At 51.2% G+C, this 27,044-nt stretch overlaps 10 protein-coding genes across 10 annotated transcripts; 4 read left to right on the top strand and 6 right to left on the bottom strand.

Annotated features, from left to right (window-relative positions):
- Positions 1–1,976: 1,976 nt before the first annotated feature.
- Positions 1,977–5,875, top strand: MRS44_016680 (uncharacterized protein; the record flags this gene model as incomplete). Its single annotated transcript, XM_065618133.1, has 5 exons — positions 1,977–2,434; positions 2,484–2,881; positions 2,944–3,238; positions 3,295–3,595; positions 3,647–5,875. The coding sequence occupies 5 exons, from the start codon at positions 1,977–1,979 to the stop codon at positions 5,873–5,875; spliced, it is 3,681 nt and encodes a 1,226-aa protein (XP_065474205.1).
- A 120-nt stretch (positions 5,876–5,995) lies between these two features.
- MRS44_016679 (uncharacterized protein) lies at positions 5,996–8,015 on the bottom strand (the record flags this gene model as incomplete). The annotated part of the gene is made up of 7 exons (XM_065618132.1): positions 5,996–6,292; positions 6,357–6,580; positions 6,643–6,912; positions 7,138–7,297; positions 7,563–7,721; positions 7,781–7,855; positions 7,968–8,015. 7 exons carry the CDS (start codon positions 8,013–8,015, stop codon positions 5,996–5,998), a joined length of 1,233 nt encoding a protein of 410 aa, XP_065474204.1.
- A 307-nt stretch (positions 8,016–8,322) lies between these two features.
- On the top strand, positions 8,323–10,661 carry MRS44_016678 (uncharacterized protein; the record flags this gene model as incomplete). Its single annotated transcript, XM_046282007.2, has 2 exons — positions 8,323–8,983; positions 9,040–10,661. 2 exons carry the CDS (start codon positions 8,323–8,325, stop codon positions 10,659–10,661), a joined length of 2,283 nt encoding a protein of 760 aa, XP_046130738.2.
- A 218-nt stretch (positions 10,662–10,879) lies between these two features.
- On the bottom strand, positions 10,880–12,175 carry MRS44_016677 (uncharacterized protein; the record flags this gene model as incomplete). The annotated part of the gene is made up of 3 exons (XM_065618131.1): positions 10,880–11,618; positions 11,676–11,970; positions 12,028–12,175. The coding sequence occupies 3 exons, from the start codon at positions 12,173–12,175 to the stop codon at positions 10,880–10,882; spliced, it is 1,182 nt and encodes a 393-aa protein (XP_065474203.1).
- A 453-nt stretch (positions 12,176–12,628) lies between these two features.
- On the bottom strand, positions 12,629–14,439 carry MRS44_016676 (uncharacterized protein; the record flags this gene model as incomplete). Its single annotated transcript, XM_065618130.1, has 4 exons — positions 12,629–13,409; positions 13,466–13,727; positions 13,780–13,818; positions 13,869–14,439. 4 exons carry the CDS (start codon positions 14,437–14,439, stop codon positions 12,629–12,631), a joined length of 1,653 nt encoding a protein of 550 aa, XP_065474202.1.
- A 385-nt stretch (positions 14,440–14,824) lies between these two features.
- On the bottom strand, positions 14,825–19,079 carry MRS44_016675 (uncharacterized protein; the record flags this gene model as incomplete). The annotated part of the gene is made up of 7 exons (XM_065618129.1): positions 14,825–15,528; positions 15,592–15,863; positions 15,913–16,107; positions 17,040–17,058; positions 17,355–18,282; positions 18,403–19,009; positions 19,057–19,079. The coding sequence occupies 7 exons, from the start codon at positions 19,077–19,079 to the stop codon at positions 14,825–14,827; spliced, it is 2,748 nt and encodes a 915-aa protein (XP_065474201.1).
- A 378-nt stretch (positions 19,080–19,457) lies between these two features.
- Positions 19,458–20,546, bottom strand: MRS44_016674 (uncharacterized protein; the record flags this gene model as incomplete). Its single annotated transcript, XM_065618128.1, has 4 exons — positions 19,458–19,708; positions 19,764–20,113; positions 20,166–20,392; positions 20,442–20,546. The coding sequence occupies 4 exons, from the start codon at positions 20,544–20,546 to the stop codon at positions 19,458–19,460; spliced, it is 933 nt and encodes a 310-aa protein (XP_065474200.1).
- An 820-nt stretch (positions 20,547–21,366) lies between these two features.
- On the top strand, positions 21,367–23,728 carry MRS44_016673 (uncharacterized protein; the record flags this gene model as incomplete). The annotated part of the gene is made up of 3 exons (XM_065618127.1): positions 21,367–21,606; positions 22,350–23,028; positions 23,316–23,728. The coding sequence occupies 3 exons, from the start codon at positions 21,367–21,369 to the stop codon at positions 23,726–23,728; spliced, it is 1,332 nt and encodes a 443-aa protein (XP_065474199.1).
- A 40-nt stretch (positions 23,729–23,768) lies between these two features.
- MRS44_016672 (uncharacterized protein) lies at positions 23,769–24,280 on the top strand (the record flags this gene model as incomplete). The annotated part of the gene is made up of 2 exons (XM_065618126.1): positions 23,769–23,954; positions 24,002–24,280. 2 exons carry the CDS (start codon positions 23,769–23,771, stop codon positions 24,278–24,280), a joined length of 465 nt encoding a protein of 154 aa, XP_065474198.1.
- Positions 24,281–24,679: 399 nt separating this feature from the next.
- Positions 24,680–26,068, bottom strand: MRS44_016671 (uncharacterized protein; the record flags this gene model as incomplete). The annotated part of the gene is made up of 1 exon (XM_065618125.1): positions 24,680–26,068. One exon carries the CDS (start codon positions 26,066–26,068, stop codon positions 24,680–24,682), a length of 1,389 nt encoding a protein of 462 aa, XP_065474197.1.
- Positions 26,069–27,044: the final 976 nt, after the last annotated feature.

Raw genomic sequence — 27,044 nt, 5'->3', positions numbered from 1 at the left:
AATTCATGAGTCGTGGGAATTCTGGTTGCGGAGACAGTGTGGGTTCAGCTGGCAGTGAAGTGGCATCATCACGGACGATATTCCTTGTCCAATTTGGGAACAGCTAGTTGTATCCTTCCCATGAGTTGCAATAATTCGCCGTGAATACTTATTTGAGTAGCCATTTTCTTAGATAGTAGGCTCCCTTTGAAGCCAGAGATCCTTTATACTCCGCGAGAAATAAGTAGAAAACTCTGCGGAATTTGCTTCGCTCTAGGGTAGGTACCTAGGCAGAAAAGTGTTCTTCTCCACTATCTTATCAACTCATTCACGCGTTCCGCGTACTTCCTCCCCTGTAAAACCCTCCCTGCTCTCCCTTGCTCATTCTTCTCAGCCGACAACTGCGAAACAATTCTAGCGCCTATTGTGCTACCAAAGAGTCTCGGTTCTATCTCTTCTACGCTGAAATTCAACCGCACCCGCGTATTGAGCTCCCCAGACAGCCCTGCACCAGACAGAATACCCAGACTCCTGGCATCAACGCTCGCAGGGATTGACGTAAGACCAAAGTTGCTAGTGACGGGCGTGAAGTACAGATAGATATTGACGAGCCACATTGCCGTGCTCAGAAGTGGTAGAGTGGCAAACACCATGTATAAGCCAACTTTCGCTCGCACGGCGTCTCGTTTAACCCTGATGATCTCATGGGAAGTGTTGTATGAAATCCCACTTACGAACGGTATGTCCGGGGTGCGAATATAGTCCCCCCGAAGCATGTGTTTCCACCCATTTTGATGAATAGCTGCAACGCCGCAGAGATAACGGGGATCGAAACATCCAATAATACTATCCACTAAACGAGCTTGCAGCTGTCAAGTGCCACATTTTGAGATCACGAAAGCCCATACGGATACGGTCCGGTGAGGTTGTCTGCGTAGGACCGTTGCACATCTGGATGGGTAGTGAGGACAAAGAGATGCAGTGTGACAAGCTGACAACGACAAGGCCTACAGATTACACCACGTAAACTAAATGCCCAGCACAGCCGTCATCGACCGCTCTGCTGTGGATGCCAGGCTACTAAGAATGCTATCGAGCGTTGTTGGCATTGGCACCTGACTAACCAACGGCTATTGAGAAAGCCGTGGCGCGAGACGTACGCAATCGAGCTGGGACGAGAGAAGACAACTGAAAAGCATCCCCACCAAAGGTTTATGGCTGGATTGAAGCTGATTGATTGACCATTTTATGCAGTGGTAGAAATTGACACAAGCGCCATTCGAAACCAGATACGAGATGCGTTGTTGCAACCGGTGTGCACATAGACAGCTCAGTCCTACTTAATCTAAGCCTCGATGATTGAGTGGAAGGCCGCAGCGGTATCAAACTCTTCGTCTCGTATCGGGCATTGTCTTTGTGAGAAGTTCTTGGCGGTTGATGGGAACATGGGGAAGGATGTATCCGAGGTCTATGTTCTGAATGTCTTTACCTGCACTAGGTACGTTAGGTTGTGATAGGACCTTCATAAGGATTCTACTAGTAACTTAATGAATACGGTACGAAGAACCCCGAAACTATCACGACGCGCTGATAATAAAAGAATATGGGCAACAGTTGCTATAACTTATAAAACGCTTCGCTTTTTGAGCATGAGGGAGACGAGGCTTATGCATATTCTACTGATAAGAAAATACGAGAGAACAACTTCACCTCGGTTGTGGGTACGTGGCAGTGCATGTCGTGTAACTGCAATTTCCAGAGCCTGCTTCAGGTTCCAAGAGCCGGGTTTCCCGTAAGCTCAGCTGTGCCAAGGGCTGAATTGTTTGTGGCTGAATTTGAAAACGAGGCCCCCGAAAACGCGACCTTACAGCCTGATATCCTGCTGTACCCCTCTTTGCACGCCGACCGTACACCCACATCACCATCACCAACACCTCCACAACCGATAGCACACCGAAGGACAAAAGCTTTAACATCGGAGTTGTTGAAAAGAAACAATGACGGAAGAATCCGACTCCAATATCTGGGACTCACGTTTCGACGATGGCACCGTCACGACACCCATCGCGGCAGCCGGCTCTGTATCCAGAGCTAGCACTGAAGCGGGCGACCTCTTGCGGGATGTCATGATGATTGTCAGGAACGGACTCCCCCATGTTGCTCACGAGTTCTTGCGTTTCGACAGTCATTTGGGCCAGGGAACTAGCTTTGAAGTCAGCAAGGAGATCTACAGCAACCCGATCGGAGAGCGGCCTCACTTCGTCGCCGTCAAACGTCTCGTCATGAGACGCGAGACCGACGCCCCAGAGGAGTCTGCCAGGGAACTGAGAGCAGAGTCCAGGCGACTAGTCAACGTCAAGCGAGAAGTGCGCGTACTCACCCACCCCAAGCTCCGATCCCATCCTTGTCTTGTCTCGGCTATCGCCTGGGGATGGGACCCCCCACACTGGTGGTAGTAAGAGGCCCTACTTGGTGATGAGCTACTCCATGAACGGTACCCTGAGCCATTTTGCTCAAAACAGGAGCCTCAACCTGATCGAGAGACGGTTCCTTGCTCTTGATGTTGCCATGGGCATTCGCGCACTGCACGACTGCAACATCGTCCATGGAGACGTCAAGCCAGACAATGTCCTCGTCTATGACTATAGTACAAGAATTGAGGAGCATGAGCGCCACTACCAGGCAAAGCTTGCCGACTTTGGGTCTGCCTTGTTCCAGGAGGATCCGAGTCACGAACAAGCTGTTTATCTCGGTACCCCAAAGTACAACGCTCCTGAGATCCGCGGTTTGCAGAGAGACCAAGACGAGGACAAGCACGATGGCTTAATTCCTCTGTTCAAACGGTTCCAGGCTGCAGATTGCTACTCGTTTGGTCTTTTGCTCTGGGAAACTGTCAACCGCGGTAAGTCATTTATAGGAACAGAGGATCCTCTTGGGGAACTTGAAGACATGTTTTGGGAAAAGAAAACGCCATCTTGGAGAAGGCGACGAATTTCTTCGACAGCTGGAAAACTACCTTTGAAGTGCTTGATAAGGAGGAATCTGAGTCAAGGATTGGAGTGTTCCCATCGAACCCAACCCGCTTGGAGATGCAGGGGTTGTTGAATGAGCGTCGTGCTCATCTTGATCCCATTGACGCACCGCCAGATGAGGAATCACTCGAAGTCTTGAAGAACACGGTGTCGCTATGCCTACAGGATAGCATATGGAACCGAGGCAACATGCATCAGATCGTCGAGGCTCTCGCCAAGGGAGTAAGGTAACGTCTCAATGCCTCACTATCGAGATACAGGTGCTAACCTGATTTGACAACAGCGACCTCCTTCCTCCAGGAGGAAGCACAACCCTGAAGGTTCTGCCTCGACCTCGAGAAGTCAACGGTTCCAGTCCATTTCTCGAACCCGGGTACGAGAAAATCAGGAGCATAACCCCTGATGAGGGTCCATACGCTCGGCTCCTTCGCCTAGAAAAAACGTCTGAACATCTCCGGGTGGTGCCGATGGACGCTCCAGCCGACCCTTCCCTGCAAGTTGCCAGGTTACCGCCAGTCAAGCGTGTAGGAACGTTGGTTTTGACGCCTCAGACCCATTGCTATGGACCAGAAGACATGTTTCGTGTGAGTATATCATATCAGGCATAGAACAAGCGGGCATTGACGTTGGTTCAGGCCTCTCTTAACAGGCAGCCACCTTGGGAAAATCAGTGCGCAGCATTTGAGTTTCTCCAGCACGCGATCGAGGCTGAGAAAGACGAAGAAAGAAGAGCTCAGGCTTACTTGCAGTTGGCCATCATGTACCTGATTGGATACGGAGTTGCCGACGATAGTTTGAAAGCACTTCAACACCTTGAACTCGCGAGTGAGCACAATGAGGTTGCCAGAGCGATCGTCGGGAGAGCCCGAAGGGCCCTGGAGCCTGAAGAGGATCAAGAGTATGAGGGGGACGAGGAGTCAGCCCATATCACCTACAGGAACCCAGACATATTCCTCGATGGCGCCATTGAGCGGATTGGGAAAGCAGATGAGCAGTTCCTGACCCTCGGCGCCATCAAGATCCAGTCCTTTGAGATCTTCTCCAGATTGGTCAAAAGGGGGAAGAAGTATGAGCCTCCTGAGCTATCCGATGCATTCACAGATGCTTGCAGGGATGGCCACTTGGACGCTGCAATGCTGCTCGCCCAACACTGTACCGACATCTATACCATCGACACTGAGAAGCCCAACCCGTTCCATTGGTTGATCATGTTTAGCCAAGAGGAGGCTATAAAGGTGCTTGAGACAGTTGCATCCTCCCCGACGAAAGAGACGGAGAAGAAATTTCACCTCAAAGCCATATGCTCCTTGCTGAATGCTGAGCACGACATGACCGTTCTCCTTCCCCACCGCTGTCTCGAGCTTCGAGGCACACCTCTTCACTGGGCAATCATGGCAGGCTACGAGGACCTTGTGAAAGCCTTTCTCCGTCTTGGAGCCGATGTCAACAAGAGAACAAATTCACGAACAACCCAACATCAGGATGGCTACCGAGAACATCATCCCAGTTTCAGTCCACTCGATATTGCAGCAGCCTGCCACCTCCCGCAGATTGTTAAACTGCTTCTCGACCAGGGAAGTGAGGTTTATGGGGGAGACTTCCACTGGTCGTTTTCGCCATTTCATATGCTCGGGTATCATACGTTTCCCTTTGCGAGGTACATGAGTCACGGCAGGCATTATCGGGCTGCTCTACGGGAGACAATCAAAGCCCTCTGTGGTGCGGGAGTGGATATTAATGGTCTCGATTCCGAGGGCGAGACACCACTCTTAGTTGCGGTGAAGAACATGGACCTCGAGCCATACATTCTTGAGGAGTTGCTTTCATCTGGAGCTACGACTGGAAATATTGACGACGGGAAAGAAGGCAATATTGTCACTTCGGCCATCATGTGCTGTGGACACCGTCGTTTCTCGGCCTGGAAGATACCCCTCCTTCTACCGCTGGCTCGAGACATCAACTCCTTCAGGCCAGGCCCGAGGAGTCTGAATGCGCTGCATTACTGTGCCTTTTTTGATGCAGCCCGGGCTGCCGAGGAGTTGCTCCGTTGGCCACAAACCGATATTGGCGCATTGAATGCCTCTGGTGATATGACAGCCTTGTCTCTGGCGGCACAGAGAGGCTCTCTGGATGTGCTAGCCCTGCTGATTAAGAATGGTGCCGACATTGAGAAAGGGGATGCAATGGCTAGTGCCATCTGTTTTGGAAATATTAAAGCAGTCAAGATACTCCTTGACGCTGGGGCTGGCATTTACTTCACCTTGAACACTGGTACTGAGATGACTATCCTGAAGTATGCGGTCTGCAGGGGTTCCGAAAGACCATCCTATGTCAGGAAGTGTCTAGCGCTATGCCCCCAGCTCCACGAGAAAGACATCCTAGATGACCAAGACGATAGTGGTTGGACCGCCCTGCATAAAGCCACATACTTTGGTGACGTTGAAGGTGTCAAGGCCCTTCTCAGTGCGGGTGCGGACCCGACAAAGATCTCCGCTGTCGACGAGACACCCCTTGACCTGGCAACCCTGACACTCCAGGAATTCACGGATCCTGAGTCACGAGAGTTTATACGACAAAACCATCCGCGCATCCGAAGAGACATTGAAGCGTTGGATGCAGCAGCGGATGACTTCCATGATAGGGTCAAACGGATCGAGATGGGCATGGTGGACCGCCTTGATGAAGTGGTTGAGCTGCTAAGAGAAGCAGAACTCGAGCAGGAAACCGGAGGGACCGTTCCACGGCCGAAACGAAAGATTGTTAGGAAGCCCAGGGTGGGACCGTTTGTAGACTCAGAGATGCCGAATCTGTCGCGAGATGAGTTCCTGGACTTGCTCTATGCCGATACGAAAAATCTCGAGTAGTTTCAAGAGATAGATGTTTTGTTTCGACGCTCATCTCATGTTCTTGTTTTCAATGACGTCTCCGTCGGCCATAATATTATAGAACACGATAATAAACATATGCTCATTTCATATGTACTGCTACTCATTTGGCAAGCTTCCTACAAAGACCACCATGACCGCGCAGTATGCTGCCGTTGCAGAAAAGATCTCGTAGTTGCGGGAAGATGTTAACCAGCAGAGAGCAGAAGAAAAGATCCCAGTAAAGGCAGCAATAACCCAAAGCCTCGTCGGGACGGCTTTGACGGCATACAGTATTCCAATAGGAGCCACGAGGGTGGCCACGGCGAAAATGGTGGTTAACGCTCGTGAGACGGCTACAACTTTAGACTGCTTGATGAACTGGATCTGAGGATCCTCTGATTTCGGGTTGGAATCCTAGTCATGTTGTTAGCCAAACCTAAGATGAGACAGCAGGGGAACATCCTAAAACTTCACTAACCTTGCATAGCCTGGACATGCTGGCGTATCTCCCAAGAAAAGTTTCCAGACCTCCTTTCTCTACAGAGTGCTTCGCCCGTCTGAGATCAGTCCAGTCGTTCAGGAAAGTTGACTCCGCAAAGGCCACTGGCTTCTTCCCGTCCATCCAGTTCGCAACACTCTGGATCTCAGACTCTTCCGGCTCGGGGCGCTCGAGATGAGTGTAGAATGCGGCGAGTAAATCATCTATACAGCCTTAGCCAATTGAGCTTAGAGGATAAGCCGTTCGTTGAGCTCGACTTGCTTACCATACTCCTTAAGCTTCTCTTCTATTTTCCCCAAGAGTTCCTGCCGGTCTTTGTTCGCTTCGCGACGTCTATTCGTCGTAAGAAGATACGGGTTCGTTTGACTTTGTGATAGATCCAGTTGATCCAACTTCTGTTCAAGTTCTATCAGGTCGTCTTGTTTATGAAGCAGAACACGGGTGTGTAAGCGTGTGAAGCATCGGAATATTGTGAAATCTGGGTCGCTGCTGAGGAATGCTGATAACGAAGGATAGCCACGGGGGAATGATTCAACTAAGTGATAGATTAGAATGTGAAATACGTTAGTCTTTGTGGACTACGTGGAACACATACTTTGTGGCGGATTTGTCGTAAAAGATGGACTGGGAATATCGTGCTGTGATTGATATCTGGTAATTGCTATCTGAAAGTCAGACCTGTCAAGCCTAATTCAACCAATTACCGGGGAGGGAGCGGGTTAGAATTTATGGTGAGTTTCTTACTTCTTTGTCTGCTAACAAATTGCTGCTGCTGTATCTGAGAAGCCGTCGCGCCAGTCGAGGCTCCTGATGCTGTCGAGGCTCTTGATGATGTCGTTGCCGTCATGTCGTTTGGTCTCAAGGTGAATTGGCGATCTTAAGAGTTTGCCAAGGAGAGAATCAGAAGCTTTGATATTCTTCTATGAGCACAGAGATGTAATTTCCATCGCCAAACTAGTTACCAAGTCGCCGAGTCTTTAAACAATAGCTCAGCCATCGTTAGGTACGCCTGATCTTGGTGAAATGTGCAGATTTCAAGGCCCCCTCACTCATGCACTGCATCCTATTGGCGCTGCAGGCCCAGCGGCCTCCATAACACAGTCTGCAGAAGCCTGGCTGCGCCCCCCTGTATCCCCGGCCTGCAGCAAATCAAGAGCTTGGCACCCGAAGACTGGTCTCGGGTACCGCCACTGGATGCCTCTGGCCATTATCCAATCGCTGGAGCTGGTACGTGGCATTCTCAAAGTCGTTGGAGACAATCACGTACGGCCCAGCAGGCTGCTGGCGTCCAGCGATCTGGAGGTAGACGGTCTCGCCGACTTGGTAGAGTGGCTCACGGGGCCACTACAGGGGGGTTCAGCTAGGGTCAGTCGCATGTCTCTAACCGTTATTGCCTCACTTACGTCGGCTTTGGTCCCATATTGATCAACGCGAGAGCGATAGCGTCCTTTCGCGTTCTCCGAGAAGCCTGTCTGAGGCTGAGTACGTGTCAGCTAAGAAGGAACTGTAGGAAGTAGAGTGTTGTTTGCCTCTTCGTCTTCAGAGGAATCCTCAGGCCTTGTTCGGCGACGTGGGTTATCAAGCTCCGACATGGTCACAAATCTTGGACTTGACAAAACTGGGAAAAGGCGACAGCATTGGGCATAGGACTTTGAACGAATTACCGCAGGCTATATACTTGCGGGGTCGCTGTTCGCCAGGCTCTGGTCGGGCAATCTCGCCGGTTGGCGATAACCCTCCCTGTTGGTGGCTGCTGAGAGAAGAGGAAACAACAATTCAGCCGCCCCCGCGTGATAGGTAGGCCTTGTTGCAGTGTGCGTTACACAGCATAGCAAATACGTTTATCCGAAGGCTCAGCCCGTGTGCCTCCTTTGCGTGATTTTGGTTACTTGCCAGACTCTTTTCTATTTGTGCGTGCTAAAGTTGTTCCACGGAAGCCAGTCAAATGAGCGATGCCGATATTGTTGAGTCTTTTAAGAGCGGCATTGAGCCGGGGTTGCGCGACCCATACACGCAAGTCAACGTCCTGCTTATCCACTGGGAGAAAAATGACCTGAATCGTGTGGAAAAGGAAGTCCAAGAGCTCCGAGCAGTGTTTGAAGAGACCTACAAGTATAACAGTGTCGTCTTTCGCATCCCCACGGACAAGTCATGCCGCAAACGCCTCAACCAGGAGATTATCGGATTCGTCGAGAACCAGTCTCAGCGAGACAGCTTGATCATCATCTACTATGCGGGCCACTGCGGCCCTGGCAAGCATGGTCAAGCTGAATGGACGGCCTTTGAAGACAAGAACGAGCCCGCGCTGTCTTGGAATGAAGGGCAGCAGTTACTCTTTTCAGCCCCAGGCGACGTGCTGCTCATTCTGGACTGTTGTCACGCGTCACTCATAGCTGTGGGATCTAAAGATGAGGGTAGTCGATTCGAGCTGATCGCGGCTTCGGCCACGGCCAAGGACCGTCAGAATGCCGAAACTACCATGACACCTGTCCCAGGGCCGCACTCCTTCACAAGAATACTTACTAGGCTTCTAAAAAAGCATGCTTCTGAAGGCATCTCGTCCGAGAATCTGTGTTCGGAAATAAGGGAGGATGGAAAGATCACAGGTATGTATCCATAACTAACGTGCGAGATGCATAGGGCTGACGCTTGAGATTGTTAGTGACGCCTGTCTTTCACAATTTTGTCCGGAAATCCCCTACAAACATTCGACTGCAGTCCGTCAACCAGGAACGAGGGTTCATACAAAAACCTTCCGGTTACCTCCTATTCAGGGCATCCCTCTCAGGCGATGTAACGGGCACCCAGATTGCCGAATGGTTGAAGAGTGCGGCCCCAAGCCACGTCACGGCTGTCAGTATCGAGGCTGTCGTTAGTCGAGCCCGTCGCATACAAGAAGCGTTCCCCAAAGGATCAGCCTTTGAGAAATTGTCTGAGGCAGCCAGAGATGAGATAATATGGAGTATGCGAGGGTTGAACACCACCATGGCTGAGGCTGCAGATCGGGCCAGCAACTCTACTCCGATCCCGACTAGCGAGAAAGCGGAGGCCGTTCAACAGTCATGGGACCGTCTAAAGGAGAATGTGTCTAGAGTCAACACTGCCATTGAGACCCCTTTCCTGCTTGAGGATAATGCAAGCAGAGGTTCAAAGTTGCCCCAAGATTCTATCAAGGACGACGAGTTTCCCTCGATTTTGGAAGCCGCTGACGTGGATGCTGCGCTTCTGCTTCGCGAGGCGATTCGCAACGAAGATCCATGCCTCCACACCATCGAGATAAGCCGCGAAGAAATCGCCTTCAAAACACCAAAACACCGAGGAGGTTCCGGCGGCAAGTTCAACCAGAACCGCTTCAAGTATGGCACAGTAGCCGGCCAGCCCGTCGTCATGGAGACATACATGTACAAAGAGGCAAGCGACCACAGCGGTGAACCTCAACCACAGACACTACGCCAAGCACAGCGAATAACTGGACTACTGTGTCATCCCAAGCGAAAAGAGTTTCACATCCTCCCTTGTGCCGGATTCTTCAGGAACCGCCGTGCAAAGGAGCTTGGTCTTGCGTTCAATCTGCCGCCGACTTTCGACTCTGGTGACGGTGGCGGCGTTGTGACACTTATCGAGATGTACAAGATGCACAAGATCGTTCCTCTTGGTCATCGTGTACACCTTGCCTGGGCGTTAACTACTGCCATTGAGCATTTCCATCGTGTGGGATGGGTGCATAAGGGCATCCGGAGCAACAACATTGCCTTTATTGCCACTTCAAATATTTCGCCAGTCCAGGAGTCATCAGATGAGGACGAAGAAGACTCACATTCTCCTCGCCTTGGGAAATTTGATCTCAGTAACCCTCTACTCTTTGGTTTCGAATATTCTCGAGCTGGAGATGAAGCCACTTATCTCGAAGAGGATCATTCGCAAGCTAACAACCTCTACCGTATCCCGGAGCGATGGGGCAAGCCAACAGCAAGGTTTGAAAAGAGTCATGACGTTTACTCGCTGGGTGTGGTCTTGTTCGAGATTGCACTCTGGAAGGATGTTGGTTCAGCCCTGAAGTCATACCTGGACAAAGGACGAGTGATTTCCTCAGAGGTGGCTCAACTATTGATGGACAAGTGTGTCAAAATGTTGCCGCATCAGGTAGGTGCAGTGTTTGCGCGCTGCATCTTGACTTGTTTGGACTTTGGGAGTAAAACGAAAGGTTTGAACGAGTACGAAACACAAAGATATTTCCAGAAGAACGTCGTTGAGCCAATGAGGAGGGCAGTGGGAAGGATCTAACGTGCATCTAGAGGTTCAGTCACTCAATATCAAGGTATTTTCATAACAAGAAAGATCCTATGCTCTTCTTTGCTTTCTAGCCTGCTTTAGTAGTGCCTTCTAGAAAGCGCGCACAATGTGCGGAGTAAACAGATATAACTATTCACTAAGGCTCTTCAAAGCATTCCAATAACAGCCGAAGAGGCCGGAGTGATACCTCCTTCACGTTCAAATCTCCGTCACCCTCTCATCGTCATCCACTCGCCGGTACTTGGACCATAGTGAAGATCATACAACGCCTCGTGACCCTCGCCGTTCTGGACCTGGTAGTCCACAACCAAATTCGGCTCATTGTAATGGCCCATGAACTCAAGTTCAAACCTGAGGTCTGTTCCAGGGCTCAAAGCAGTCCGAAAGTTGAACATGAACGGCTCGGATCGAAGAACTCGTCTGTTGTACTCAAGTTTGACAGATTGGAGATACGACACAGGTGTACCGTCAACATCAATCCCGCTCAGCGTCAGCGACTGACGACCGTTGCCGTCCGTCTCGGCCGTGATGATCAATCGTCTTTTAAGAATAAAGGTGGGAATTGGGAGTCCCAGGCCCTGCATCACTCGTGTCATCAGGTTATCCGCCTCAGAGTAGACGCGCATCTCCGAGATGTGATCAAACGGTGTATTCTGGAGGTTGCAGATGACGAGCTTAGCATTTCGTCTCATCCCACAGATTTGTGGTATCCCACTAGCTGGAGTGACTGTTAGAGATGAACCGAGAACAAGGCACAAGTCGGCCTTTTCAGCATGGTCAGTCGCGAGCTGGAAGGCCTCGGTAGGTAAATCCTCGCCAAAGTTGATGATGCTGTCGTGGAGAAGCCCTCCGCAACGAGTACAGGTGCGACCGGTTCGATGATCACGGACAGTCTTCTCATAGGTTGCGACTGCTCGAAAGTCTGGGGGCGTTAGCATGAGAATAGTACTAACGGACTATGCATACCGCGGATGTATTCCTTGCCACAATCTCTACAGCACTCACGATTGCTGTTCCCATGAAGCTCTGAGATCGTATCCTGGCAATTGGCAGGAACGTGAGTACATGGTGTAGTTCTTGATCATGAGCATGCTTACCGGCCTAATACCACTTCTTCGATGTAGCCCATCACAGTTCTGACTGACGAGATACTTCATAATGCCTCGATTTTGGAGTTCCAGCAGCGCCATATGGCTGGGTGTCGGGACCGCCTGGAGAGTGCTCACGGCCCTGGTGGTGCGCGCTCTACCCTGGGCTCTGAGTGTCCAGGCACCTTCAGGGCCACGAAAGTCGGGAATACCTGTGTTTTGAATGCTATATAAGCTATTGCTATGTGGTACTCGACAGAGCAGCTCACCTGCAGATGTTGACACTCCTGCGCCCGTAAAGACAATAAAATGCTTGCTCTTCTTGATGAGCTCGACCAGCTGGGATGCTTGCTGATCGATCACCTCGGGAGGGTCTCGACGCTCGGGAAGTGGGACTTTTAGTGCAGTAGATGCCATGTTGACTGTTTCTTTAATGCTACTGATCCTGATATTGTGAAGGTGAAGGATGTCAGCGCGAAGCTCACGCCCGAGGGGGTCACGTTTCATATCCTGGACGTTGATTTTAGCTCGTCCTTTTAGGCAGCAACCCCGCTATAAGACTGTCGACGGAGATGAAATCCGGTCGACTCCGGGAAGATGGCCAAGATGATTGGGTCAGAGCCTCGGTGGTATGATTCACTTCATGAGAATTCGTACGCGTGAATCCTACTCCATTTCAGGCCTCGGTGACTATGAGTCTATCGAATGAAGTAAGACAAAATACCGACATGTGTGTCTAGCCTCTGACCACCCCATGATCTATAAACACATAGATGATCCGATCAATCGAAAGCAGTGATTGATCAAATCGATCTTGAAGAAAAGAAAAGCTTATCAAACTCACAAAAGCACACCGCCCAGATGCGCCAACTATGACGCCCGCTCAAACTTCACCTTGGCCCCAGGAAGCTCAAAGCCAACAACGCTCCCATCCTTATCCAGAAGAAAGACAAGAGTCTCCTCAACTCCAGCAACGGCACCAACCTCCTGCCAGGTAATACAGGTTGGTGTCCCCATGTCAATCGGAGCGCTCCTGTCTTGGAAGACGGCAACAAACTGATGGTTGGACTTGTCCTGCACGTTGGTAGGGTAGATTCTGAAATCCAAGTCGGCGACCTTGATACCGAGCTTCTTGGCCGTCTCCGCCTTGACGTCCACCTTGCCGATGGTGAGGTTGTGGATCTCTAGGCCTGGGCCGTTTTCGGTGATGTTGAGAACAGCTGCACCACCATTGGGTCCGTTGTATTTGCCCGCGTAGCGCAGAGCCAACTCCTTGGCGGCAAAGGCTTGCATGTAGCCAAGAGACTCGCTCACAATGTCGGCATACACATTGAGATCAAGCTTGCGGTCTTCGACGGTGCTGTCGTGCGCAAGAATGGCGAAACCAGCGTTAAAGTCGGGCGTGAGACCAAAGTAGCTGGCATACTGTCCGATTGCGCCGCTCTTGGTTAAGACATCCAGAACGGGCGAGATGGCGGTAGATCCAGCACGATAGACTTCCCAAGGGCGGCCAACACCGTTGCGTAGGTTGGATGTGTCCATGTTGGGGTGGAGCCATCGTCGAGTGATTGCAGGCGACAGAAGCGTGGAAGACAAGATGGAATGACCGGCTCGAGCAAGGTCCTCGATCGAGCTGACGAGGGACAAAGCACTGGAGCACATCAGTCAGGAAATTTTTCAAGATTAAAAGACAGGCACTCTGCTTACCCAGGTTCGCCGATTTGAGAAAGGTTCAGTCCCTCAATGGCAAACACATCTGTGTCGTCAGGGCACAACAGACCGCTGGACTTCATGTTTAGAGGACGCAGCAGAGCATCGTCGAGAACGGAACCCCCAGAGTTCTTTCTCCTTCCGTGTTGGGTTTGCCTCTCCATGGCGAAAGCGAGGAGTTGGAAGGCAGCGTACGACACAACTGGAGTTGTATCGGGGAGGAAAACGGGAGGCTTCTTTACGAAATCGCTGACAAAGGCTACAACCATCAGCACTTAATCTTGTCACCTTAAATTTCTATTAGTACTTACATGCATAATCGCAAGGCTCGCCAATGACACACGCTTGGGCTGGTTATGTTGTCAGTGCATGTCTGAGGGAATCGATCATTACAACTCACATTGACGACTGAGTCCAGACATCTGGCCAGCCAAAGATCCAATCGTGACATCTTTCCAAGGTACCGTCAGTGATCCCTTGACCCTCGCCAACTCTGGCAGGTACTTGGTGATGGGAGTCTCCCAATTGTCGCCATTCTTGACCAGCCACGCATACACGGCAAACACCATGGACAAATCGCCAACAGGGAACTTGGTGGTTGAGGTGATATTGGTCTTTGTAGCAGCTTGATCCTCGGGGGAGGTGTAGTGGTATTCGAAAAAGATCGGGTCATCGCGAAGCGATTCAGCACCCCCAAAGAGGACCACAGAAAAGGACGTTGTGTTTGCCGAGATAGGACCATAGTCCTCGCTTCCGCCATTCTTGATTAGGTCATCAAAAACTCCAGCGAGCTTTGATTGAAGCTGAGCAAAAGTCTTGGACGACTTATCGATGGTCGGCGGTGGGTAGTATGCGCCTATGAGAGGGCAAGCTGAAAAGGGAATGTCGTCGTCGTTTTGCTGAGCAGATACTGTGGTGGTGAATCCGCTCAAGACCGATGTGGCAGCCGCCAAAGGAATAAACGAACGCATTTCGATTGAGATTGCAGGTGATCAAAGAAAAAAGAGAGAAGGTAGATAAAGAGGAGATAGAACGGATGGGGATACTGAGCCATTGCTGGCTTAACGATGGCCTATTATACATGTTGAGCAGACTGGACCTGCGGCCTATACGGAGTATTTCGACGCTTGGATGAGGCTTAGAAGCCGAAATTAGAAGATTGACGATCAATCCTTCACTAAACCAAGGATTACATGGCATTTACTGCGCAAAACCTCGATTTGAGTGTCAACCTCTTAGTCCGTACGTTAGTCCGTATCTTACTCCGTATCTTAGTCCGACTCGGAGTCAGAGTTGTGGGTCCCAACGACCGGAGTTAAAGTCTATCATTTTATGCCGTATCTAAATCCGTTACATTCAAGGAAATCTATCTCCAAGACCGAGATTACTAGGCATGTCAATAGGGTCCGTAAAGAGAAAAGTGCTGATGTCAAACTCTGCCCCCTGATACCAACCAGCCCCTCCCCAGGTACTGACATTCGGATAAGCTGGCAAGTTCGCGACGGGCATGCTGTCAGTGTCCACTGCCACAGCATTGGGTTGGTTCACAGCCTGTGGGCTGGGTGTGGTGGTGATTGCAAGGTCATCACCAGCCTGAGCGTGGTACCACTGTTCCAGCCGACGAACTCGTCTGGCCAAACCTTCGAACGGGTGCAGATTAGCAGCCGTGGCCTTGTCACCATGTCTTGCTGCCTCTAGGCGGAGCACAATCTGCCGAAGGGTATGAGGCATATCCAAGAACCGACGAAGGTGTCCAGTTGACCCAGAGATGGCTCTTCTGATAGCAATAAGATCAAGGCGAACCGCCAGTGATAGGCCGCAATACATCATGATCCATCCCATGTTTGACATTGCCATTTCTTCACCATGTGGCAGAACAAGTATCACACTAATCAATGAGCGAGCCGCTGACATGCTAGCAGAAAGCCAGTCTATGAGAGCAGCTTGGCCTTCTGCTGGGTTTTGGGTCGGTTGAAACTTGTCGAGCCCAAACGGAGTTCCTCGGGGCGATGACTGGCTGAGGAGAAGTTCCAGCATATGGAGTTGCAAGAGAAATGGTGCTGATGACATGTCAGCTATATATATCTGGGTGCTGAGAAGATGGTCTGCCCCAGGAAACTTACGACTGTCACTGAGAGGAAAGCGCAATGTCGCCTTGATTTCAGCACACTCCTGAGCGATTCGTTGAGTCTCCTCCCAGAAAGGCGAAAGATCCTGAGCAGCAGAAGGCTTGCTGACTATGTCGTCGACCCTTTCAATAAGAGTCTGTACGCGAATAATGTAGACAAGATACTTGTCAGTGGGGTGCATGTTCAGTAGACCGAGATGCTCGCAGCATTTGGAGATATAAGGCGAATGCGACATGTGACGTGATTTCTGAAGCACAATAGAGGAGCTGCAGGGGATATCAGTAGATAAGAGAAAGCCGGGTAGGGTTGACTTACGTAGATGATAGGTAATATGCACCTGCAAGAGCGCGCATCTCGGGTGGGCCCCAGTCTGGTTCGTCCCTATCTTTACCGCCGTCCACATCCCATAGCTCCGGTCTCCTGGGTTTATCAAGGCGCATATCGCTGATAATACTTGTGGCGAGGTGCAAGTGCTGTGTATATCTCTTCGGTCGAGGTTGGTAGTGTGCCCTAAAATCAAGGTTCAGCAGGGTCTTTGCCTTTGGTGAATAGGGCAGGGTACCAAGCAAGATGTATAAGAAGACCATGCAATAGATCGAGGTCGTTGAACTTCCCACTAACCATCTTCTCAGCCACCACTTGATTAAATAGATCCCCAAGTGCCTTTTGACGGTTCGTATCTGCATGTGAGGCCGCTGCAAGCGCGGCCAAACAGGCACACGGTCGATACGAGTTGGTTATGCTAACGGAGATATCGTTTGGAAACACAACAAATGGAAAATATGGTGTCATCCTCGATCGAAAGTAGTCAAGAAGTTTGTCCCCATCTTCTAAAGATAGGATCCCTCGTTGAAAAGGGTCGAGCGAAGCATCTTTGTTGAAGATGTCACCTAAGTTCGCAATCGGAGCTGAAGCTCCCGAGTTTGATGGTGATTTAGAATTTCTCTTGGATTTAGACCTCAATTCTAATCTAGAATAAGAAAATCAATTAGTAAGAGTCCAACAACCTTTTTTCTTCTTGATAATTCTCACCTGTGACGATTGGTGTTCCGCGGCCGACGCCGGGCCGGGTTAAACACGCATGTCTTGCCAAGCCGAAGGCACCGATCACAAAGATCGGAATCCTGAGTCTTGTCACACTTGATCTTGAGGTTAAAACACGTCTGACATGTTTTCAGCAACGCTACCGATGCCTGATTCTCGTTTGGCGCGCTCATGATGTGTTTGGTGAGAGTAAGAATGTGCAAACCTGTTAGTCAGTGCGACTCCCTGGGCTTGGCGAGGGTCACGTGTGTCTTAATAATGGCCATGGCCTTGCTTATCGAGGTAGGATTCAACGGATATAAGCAACCGCCGATATGAATGAGGCATACCGAGACCCCCATTGTCCATTGAATTGATGGCATTCAATGGATGTGCTTATGACATGGACGATGACTGACGTGAATCCCGGGTGATGTGCTAAGTAACCCGCAGTGTGATTCCAGTTCTAAGAAAAGGGATTATATAATAGCTTTACATGACTCAAAAACCCATTATAATAAGAGGTATCGAAGTAAAATTCATAAATAGTAATTATAAAGTCATTAAAAGTTAATATTACTCTTATCAACCGCATTAAGGATAGAGATATAAACAATATACGTTCTAAAGCAAAGGGGACCTTCTTGAGTGTCGCTTCGATACTTGGCCGCTCAGAGCCATCCATTATATCAATAAAAGCGGCTCCCCATTGATTGAAAAACACTTGGACATACTACAAGCCCCATTATCCTGCATCCACGATTTCTCCCAAACCGCCTCCACGGACTCGAGCATCCCGCCAACTGCCGCAAACGCCCGCAAACCATCCAAGCGACGAAAGATGAGCCTAAACGCCTCTCGCTGCTCCCTGGACGCCATGCAGCTCACGACGAAGAGCGGCCAGGCCAGTGCCCGCAACATGAAAGGGGACGATATCTCCTGCAGGATGGAGAGGGCTAGTGACACGCTGTCTCGAACAGGTTGGCTCCGAGGCTGCCAGCCGAAAACGATACCTGCGAGGTAAATCTTTGCCGCAAGGGCCCAGATTCTGGTTGACCGAGTGCCAGTGAGACCTTCTTGACTGTAGTATAGCTCGGATAGGAACGGAGTTGGACGGCTCGGTGTTGTTGATGCCTGAGAGAGACGGGCCAAGCCATCATCTAGTTTCTGAAAAATGGGTTCCGCTCGGCGCACAAGGTCGACAATTGACAATGTTCCAGCTTCGTCCGTTCTTCTCTTCCAGGCTCCGAGAGCAGATGACTCGGAAACAGCCACAAGCACCCAGTTTTGGCAGCCTACGTAGCCCTCGAGGCTAATCTTGGCATCTCCTGTGCTGTCGTCCAAGAAAATGTAATGGTACTGAAGCAATCTTGGCGACTGTTCGAGTGCCGTGCTGGAAACAATGTCCATGTACAGGAGCATGGCCGTGAAAAAACGGAACGCAGACTGACTCGGAGTCGCCGGGGTCGGCTTTATCAGATTGACGACGGATGGTTCAGGTCGACGCATCTGGCCAAGTATAGCGTCCAGACTGATTTGCGAACCCCGTGTTCCGTGATGTGTCAGAATATCTCGGAAAAGCGCAATCGCTGGCTTGAGATGTATATCCCAGTCAGTCGTTCTCCCAACAGCCACGTCAAAGACTAGCACATGGATGATGCTCTGCATCGCGTTGACGCTGTCTTCCAGACTGGCCGCTACTCCTCGTTACTGCAGATTCTGCTTATCTCTCTGAATAATAGAAATGGTCCTTTCCGCCTGGACGGTCAGTTCATTCCACACCAGGGACTTGCAACTGTCGTGGTTCTCTCCCAAGTGGGCATGGTCGAGAGCGACGGCGAAAAAGTAAGAGCTTAAGCTCAGCGCTGCGTGCAGCACGACGCTGTTTCGTCTGAGGAGGTCAAGCACCCAGTGACGCCCGTTGTCGAGGATGGAAGGGCGATAAAAGGGGAATAGGAAGGGGAAGACATTGTCCAGGTAGATGATGGTGAAGTTGATCTCGGCCTCTTCATCCGTCGTGAGACTAGGTCGAGGGATGATGGGGAGAGAAGAAGCAGGGCCCTTATTTGGCCCTTGAATCGGAAACCCAGCTTCAATGCCCGAGGCCCTCTCAAACACCGAGGACGCCTGACTCGGTGCTGTTTTTTTGTCCGTAGGCGAGTCGTAGTCAACAGCAGAAGTATTGATGAAGTCGTCCCCCCTGGCCTTTGCAGAGTGTCTGGACCTTTGACCCTTTTTAGCCTGAGTCTTGATGGCCATGCTCATCTGCTTCTGTCTGACATCTCCGTCCACCCATTCGGGCTTGGTGTCGCTGTAGAGGCAGTCTAGACCGAGGGCGTCGCAATCGCCGCACGTGGGGTGGACCTCGTCGCATTTCTTACGGCGGAGTCTGCAGATCCAGCAGCCGCCACATGTGCTCTTTCTACTCATGCTGACCTGGGGATGATGAGGCGAGCCATAGAATTCGCGGGAGCTTGGTTTGGGCGGAGTGTAGAGGCGCGAAAGGGTAGATAAGTGGCAGAAAATGGTAAATCCAGTGGTCAATTACTAATATTCAGGATGATTTTGCATTCTATCTTCGTCCAGGTATTCATGTTATTTTATGCTGCTTAGCCCTCGGTGGTAAAGAGTTGCCGTCGAGTTCCTTGTCCTCGCCAACCCCACGCATCTTTCTTATATCCAGCTCAAACTACGTTAGTCAAAGGCTGCACTTTCAACGGCAAGATATGCTTCCAGTAAAGATCAAGTCTTGAATAATCAACTTCATCACATTTGTCGTTCTTTGGGACGAGCCCCTGCTTAGGTACTACTAGACATGGCTCATGAAGACAATCACGCTATTTGCCCTCCCAGCCTTTGAAAGCGTCCTTGACCTTCAATGTCTCAATCTCGGGGAACCGACGGTTCAGGCTATTCTCCTCGGGGAGATTCCAATGACCCTGAATAGCCATCAGGCCCCAGCGCGAGACGAGGCCCTGCAGGAATGGCTTGGGGAGGAAGCTGTAAAGCTGCACCTGTCCCGGAAGCTCGCTGATCTCTCCTTTCCGCAACTTCTCCACAGGGTCATAGTTGACGGTAAACTTAGTCCCTGTGCCGTCGTCAGTAACGATAGCTATATAAGATCCGGGGATGGATTCGCTTACTCCTTGCCTTCTCCCCTAACGCAACGACCTCGTTCCAAGTCGCTTTATCGCTCCATGAGATGGTCTCCTCCTCCCACTCTGGAAGATCCAGAGCTGCAACGACAAATTTGGCCAGGTCATACGTGTATGAAAAGGCGATGGTGCCGTTGCCAGTGCCTGGGATGAAAGCCGCCTTGTTCTCCACGTCGATCCCAAAATGAAGATCAGGCTTCATATAGCTCCTGATGTAGGGCTGACCCGCATAGTCGATCAGGAAGTGGCCACAGATGAAACGAGTCCACTCCAGGTCGGTCTCGCCCCGAAGGAAATCTCGTGTTTCCTTGCGGGCCTGGTCGTGAGGACCTAGCTCGCTTCTCTCAGAGTAGATGGGTTTTTTTATCAGCAACTAGGCTTGACGCTTACTTTTCTGGGACAACAGTGCTCCACTCGCTGGCAACGAAACGCTTCGTCGTCTTAGATTTCGCGGCCGCTTTGGCCAGGTTGATCTCTGCGACTCCAGACTCTAGAGATGCTACTCGAAGAGCTGAGATGACAACCTCGATCGAGCTTTTCTTGAGGAAGCTGGCGATGTCGTCTACATTATCGTAGTCGACAACCTTGACGGAGAAATCGACGGGATCCTGAGGGGCCTGGTTTTATCTTAGTCTAGAGAACTTGCGTGAATTGCTGGGGGCTCACCTTGCGGGTTAGGGCGACGACACTGTGCTTCGTGTTGTCTTTCAAGGTCTCTATGATGGTCCGGCCGACGTGACCAAGACCTCCAGCGACAGCTACAACGGCCATGATTGCAATTTTTGTGAATGGAGGAGATGGATTTCAATGACTACGATGCTTGTCAGGATGAGACTGCCAAGGCTGTTTATAGCACTATGTGATGAAGTGAGTTCAACATGGGAATTTATATCAATCAATATTAACCTTTGTAGTGCCCAACAACGTAGGTAGGACAAGTGATGCCATCCATTGTGAATCTGACTTACACTGCCTCGACTCGCTGGTGAGGCGCGCGGACATCCGAATGGGGGCATCACCGCGCGGGGCCTCTCAATTGGGAATAGGCGAGCGGCGACTCATTCGAGACTCGAGGCAGCGCGCGCTCAGCTATCAATTAAGGCATCGCGAGCGGGCGGGACCCGAAACTAACATGGCCGGCGTCCATGGCTACCCCCTACTTCCTGTATGAGGTGCCCCGGGCGTTCCGTCCGTTACTTGGGGCGCTACGAGCTCACACAATAGCTTATAAATCTGAACCTTGTGTTTGAATCTGTGACCCGCCAGTCGCCCGTTATACAAGGAAACAAAGTTTTTAATTAGTCTGTATAGATGGTAGACTAATGTACTGAGGTCTCATTTCAAGCACTGATCGGGGACAGGGACTCTTAACTCCGCACCATCACCACCACCACATCAGACTCACTGAGCGTATTGGTCCAAGTTCTAACAGAATGACGAGGTTGGAACCTTTGATCAGGGCCTGAAATCGGATCATTCCGCCCTTAGCACGAACTGTTCCGTCGTGTATATCACCATGCCTGTCGGCCGGCCGCCCAAGTGCTGGGGAGCTTCACCGGCCTAATCCTATGCCCCTCTACCATTCACAACCATGGCCCCCTTTTTCTTCCACCTTGCACATTCACAATGGTTCATCACCCCTCCGCTTCCTCAGACAACCTTGGCCGGCAAGACAGTCATCGTGACTGGCGGTAACTCTGGTCTTGGCCGTGAAGCCGCCCGGCACATCGTCCGCCTGGGAGCCTTGAGGGTAATCATCGCGGGGCGCAATCCCACTGCCCTCGAAGAAGCCCGACAAGATATCATGGCTACTGCCGGCTCCTCTTCCGACGTAATCGATGCCTGGCAGCTCGACTTGTGCAGTTATGAATTTCGCCGGGAGTAACCAAAAATTCGTGAGGAATGCAAACAAGTGTGGGATTGTTAGCACCATGACCCGGAAGCAATATGTTGTGCTCTAGTTGTCGTAATCTTGTTCTTTGAACCACCATATTTGAGCGAACAAGTAGAGAGATTCTATGACTGTTGATGATTTATTCTTTTGAGCATTGATTAGCTAGCCTTTGAGACTGGCTGACGGAAACTTCTTGCGCTTGAGTCAGTTCCAACTATCCTTTCTGTTGACCTAGACATCACAGGCATCTTCCAGCCCATTTCCCATCTCCGCAACAATCTACTGAGCCGGGGACTTTCGTTTTACCAAGAGTTCTTGCCCCGGCCTCACACGGCGCTCAGGAGATTTTAGCGAGACTCGGGACGCATGCAGGGATCCATGGTGGGTTGCCGTGGAGGAGCTAGAGTATGAGGCTCCGGAGTCAAATACCTCCCGAGGACACCAACTATTACAAACACGATCAGGGGGGTTCTCATTCCAAAATAGGAACACCGCGCGGTGGGATCCCATTTGGCCGGCTCGTCTCATGAGCAAAACAACACTTGACCGCCAGCCTCGCCGAGATTTATGTAAATGAGGGTTGGTCAAGAAGTAGGCATGTTGGCTGCGAACAATTCGGCCTCCATCAGCACACTTAATTAGCTGCGATGTTCTTCTCAGTCATGGGAACTTTGGCATAGTCCAAACTCACACCTTTTGCTAGCCAGCCATGCATCTTTTCATCACAGGAGCCACTGGCAGATCAGGAGGCTTTGCACTCCAGTACGCTCTCGACCAAGGCACGCATGACTTCCCACCATCCCATCGTCATCAGCCATCTTACCTATTCACCTCTAGGCCACCATGTCGCCGTCCTCGTCCGCAGCACATCCCGCCTAGCCCCCCGCGAGAGACTCACAGTCGTCCAAGGCTCAGTCCTCTCAGAATCCGACATGGACCGCGCCTTCTCAGCCTCGGACCACCCATTCGACGCTGCCATCCAATTCCTCGACGCCTCCCGCAAGTCGGTCAACCCCTGGTCCGAGTTCATCGGTCCCGTCCGCATCCTCCCCGACGCGGCAGCAAACACAGCGCGTGCTCTGCGTCGACAGCAGCCTCTACCGAGTGGACAGAAGCCACGGCTAATAGTCATGTGTGGTCGAGGCACGGGCGAGAGCATCAAGACGGTGCCGCTATACCTCAAGTTTCTGATGGACCACAGTAACCTGGGCAAGACATACGCTGAGCACAATGCGGCCAATGCCGAGATTGAGGACATATGCGGGCAAGATCTTGTCTGGATCCTTCCGATGCCGGTTGCATTGTCCAACGCTGGGGTGCAGCCTGTGAAGACGTTTGGCATGACCGAGGGTGGGACGAGTCAGTTTATTACGAGGGAGAGTTGTGCTCGGTGGATGGTGGATCTTGCGGTGGGAAATTTTGGGACCGAGTTTGATGGAAAGCGAGTGGTTTTGTCCAAGTAGAAGCTTGATCTTTCATCTCTGATTTTGAGGGATCCCGCGATTATATCTGTAGCTCAACCACTTCCGTCTCTGTTCCATCCCTTTCTAGTCTAGGCATAACCAACTTCATTCCCACCACCCATTTGCTAACCACGGACGGCCTGATAATTGTCAATAGGCGCATAATCCTTCACCTTATCCCAGATTGCCTGAATGCCCTCCGCGGCAGCATCAGTCAAAGGACCCCTACCGCAGAACGAAAGCGTTTCCTCAAGCTGAGACGGACTACTAGCCCCCACCACTACCCCGTCCCCGTAACTCCCCTTCAGCTCGCTGTGATGCACGATCCACCGATACGCAAGCTCCGCCCTGGAGACACTTTCCCGCACGGCAATCCCCTCCCAGTCATCCAAAGCGTTCAGCAACGCATCCTTGACGTACATATGATGGTACAGCCCATACATCTGGTCAGGGCTGAACCTCGTACCTCCAGTCCTGATCTGGGCCGCCGACTTGGCCAGAAAACCCCCCGCGATAGGCGAGTACGCGTAAAAGGCCACTCCCAGCTTCCGGAGGAGAGGAAAGAGCTCCTCCTCCGCCTTGCGGGTGATGGCTGAGTAATTCGCCGACGCCAACTGGCTGGGCCGAAACCTCAAGATGGGCACCAAGCTGTACCCTAACGCACGCACACGCAGCTCTGGGAAACTGAGCTACACGCTTCAAGCTGTCGACGTGCGACAGGGCCTCAAGGACAGCCTTGAAGCTCTGGGAACCACCAAACTCGACCTGTGGTATCTCCATGGACCGGACCGAAACACCCCTCTGGAAGAAACCCTGCGAGAGGTAGATGCTTTGTACAGGGAGGGTTACTTCGACCGCTTCGGCATCAGCAACTATATGTCCTGGGAGGTAGCCGCCAAGAGGGACTTAGGGCTGCGGCTGCAAAGTACCAACTGACCGAGGCAGAGTGTGCGTTACGGTGGTTGTCGCACCACAGTGCCATGAGCAAGGAAAAGGGCGACAAGGTTATTATTGGGGCGAGCAGTGCCACTCAATTGGAGCAAAATCTGGTTGATCTGGAAAAGGGGCCACTACCGGATGAGGTGCTTGAGGCAGTGGAGAAGGGATGGCTGCGGGTGAAGGGTGTTGTTCCTCAATATTACCATTGAAGAGACTGCTTGCGAGGGCGCTCCTTTCACTTGATTGTTACTCTATTAGAATAATGTATGGTGACGAACATTAGTGACCGCACTACAGAGTTGTGCCGCCCATCGAAGCCAGGGTGTATTGACTTTCGCCGATTGCAGGGCCTCAACGAAGGTTGTCGTGTCAAGACAAATGGAATGGGATGCGTGGTGAGAGTATAGACTTAAATATCAATTGATATGGGTTTAATATAACTAGTTTATCTCTTAGGAATTACACTCCGTGCTCAAAAAAACCCACAATAGCATACTATTCCTTCGTAGGTGACAAAACAGAGGATCTATGTTTGCAAACAGTGACATTACAGGTAAACTTCATTATACCGTGCTGAGAAATAGTTGAAGCAAGAAGAGAAACATAAATCATATCAATCTCACCCTCTCCAACCTCTCCCCCTCATTCGAAACGTCCTTGTGGGTTGTCAGTCGCCCTACCATCCGAAACCCGCCGTTGGCCGCTGGACGCAGGACAAGGGCACCCTTCATGCCGTTAGGCCTGAAAATGTAATCGCCCTTGCGAGGCTGAAATTCATCCAGCCAGAGGCTATGACGAAATGTGAATATCTCTCCCTTGCTCGTTCTCAAGGAAGTCCACGCAAGCGCCGCTATCTCCCTCCAGCCCTCAAGGGCACGTGCGGCAATATCCTGACCCCTAGAGCAGAACTCTTGCATTCCTCTTACGTCCAATTTCTCAGCGAGTTCAAACAAGGTCTTTTCTTTTAGGCGCTTTGAGGAGGTGTCTGGAAAGTATACTTGTGTGCCAGTTACTCGCCCCCATGTTAAGGTATTCGGACCGATTTTCTCTTCAAGCTGGCGCAACGTGTCCCGGAGATCTATAGATGTTCCCACGAGCTGCAAGTCTTCCGGCCTGGCCACGGCCAATGGACGCTCCATGCGTTCTGCGCAAACGCTGCAGTCGAACCCCGCGATGGACAGCTCCCTAGAGTCAGCCGAGAAGGTTGGGTACATCCACCAAGACGGGCCCGAGTGTGGGAAAGCACTGGATTTTGTTACTGATATGTTCCTTTCACTGGCACCGATGGCTGGAACCCATGAGGGGACTCCAGGGAGAGGTTTGGTGTACCGCTCGAGGAGGGCGAGGCTGCCGGTTTCAGCAAAGATATACTGAGCGTATTTCCAGTAGACTTCCTCAGAGGGTATGCTGTAGTCTGGCCAGAGGGAGCTCGGCAAATCACGGAGCGGGACCATAGCCACCAGGCCGTAAATCTTATCCACAGCCTCACTACACGCAAGCTCCGAGAAGTCTTGGATGACGTCTAGTAGACGCTCTGGCGGGGATTGCCGGCGACCCACGGCGAGCTGCCTCCTGAGCGACGAAATGCCAAGAAACGAGGTGTGGGGACGATTCAAGACTTCCACAAACTCCTCGGGTTCTAGACGGTCCTTGTGCGTGAACTCGTCCCATGTTAGGACGTGCCGGTTCACCAGAATGACTGGCCCATCCTTTGCGAGCACCGCTTCCTGAACGGTCCATAACCTCTGGAAGTAAGTGCAATGACGAAGAACCGATGCCACGGCAAAGTGCATGAGTTGTTGCTTCCGTGGTTTTCCAGTGGGCTGCCGACTTAGACGCTGAATCAGGTACTTCGGGCTGCGGACGTACACGACGTATCTCTCGAGGGCATCCTCCCTAAGCTCCTCACTCATTGGGAAATCCTCATCGTCAAAACCCATCCAAGAGTACCTCTCGTCGTAGGTCCATGGCTTTAAGAAGTCAGGCGGAATAGGCATGGCTCCGAGCCACAAGAGAACCTCCTCAGCGGTGCTGTAGATCTAGTGCATGTTGGGGACCTGCTTCGCCTTCTCATCCTTGTCATCTTGGTTGATGCAGATGGCGTCCACCCATATCACTAACTGAGGGAGAGTGTTGTGTTCAAACATTGACTCTCGAATTTGTCGAAGTCCCTCAAAGAGGTTCACTGTCACCTCAAACGTGTTGCCGTTGAGGCGTATCGTACGACGGACTCGAAACCCTGAACCCCGCTGACAGGGCCCTTGGGGCACCTGAACAAGCCTGGTATTCCGGCTATTGGCATGCGCTAGTAAGCGAGACCCTTGCGATATCAAGATCTTCAAGACCAAGAGGAGCAAGTAGCCTGTGTTACTCAGATATCCCCAAAAATGGCTAATAAATGGCAATAAATGGCAAAATAGGAAATCATGTGGATAGAAACAAACCTCTTGAAGAAATTTCATGTTTTGTAGCGCATTGATTGTCCATCCGTAATGAGTACCGTGATATATTGTGTACGCCTTGGGTCCAAGACCGAGAAGCGTGTAACCTTGATTCATCTATCAAACAGCTGGTCAAGCCGAACAGATAAAGGAAATCGGCCACACCTCGTCACACTCTCCAGCAGCCCCGGTTCTTCATTCAGATAAGGCCGGCAGCACCAAGAATGTTCCTAGTTGAGATGGATGAGACACGTCAAGTTGAGAGGCGTGATCTATCTCATCCTCCCGGGCTGGTACCAAAGACACGGAACTTCTCGTCCCGCTTTACTAAAGATAGCATAGATATAGGTAGACATAGATTCACTGATAAGCTCACCTCCGACATGTGCCCCCGCGTTGTCACTTGATACCGGAGACATCGGAGAATATGCCGATGAGGGGAACAAATAGATTGTGGCGTAAACACTTTAGTCTACTCCTCGTGACTGGAAACAGGCACCTCCAGGCCAGTCCTGCATGTTAGAGGGTCGGT

This window comes from Fusarium solani, assembly GCF_023522795.1.
Source record: "Fusarium solani strain SB1 chromosome Unknown bctg00000012, whole genome shotgun sequence".
In the NCBI taxonomy this organism is placed as follows: domain Eukaryota; kingdom Fungi; phylum Ascomycota; class Sordariomycetes; order Hypocreales; family Nectriaceae; genus Fusarium; species Fusarium solani.
The sequence above is the reverse complement of the archived record's forward strand: the minus strand, read 5'-3'. Positions and strand labels throughout refer to the sequence as shown.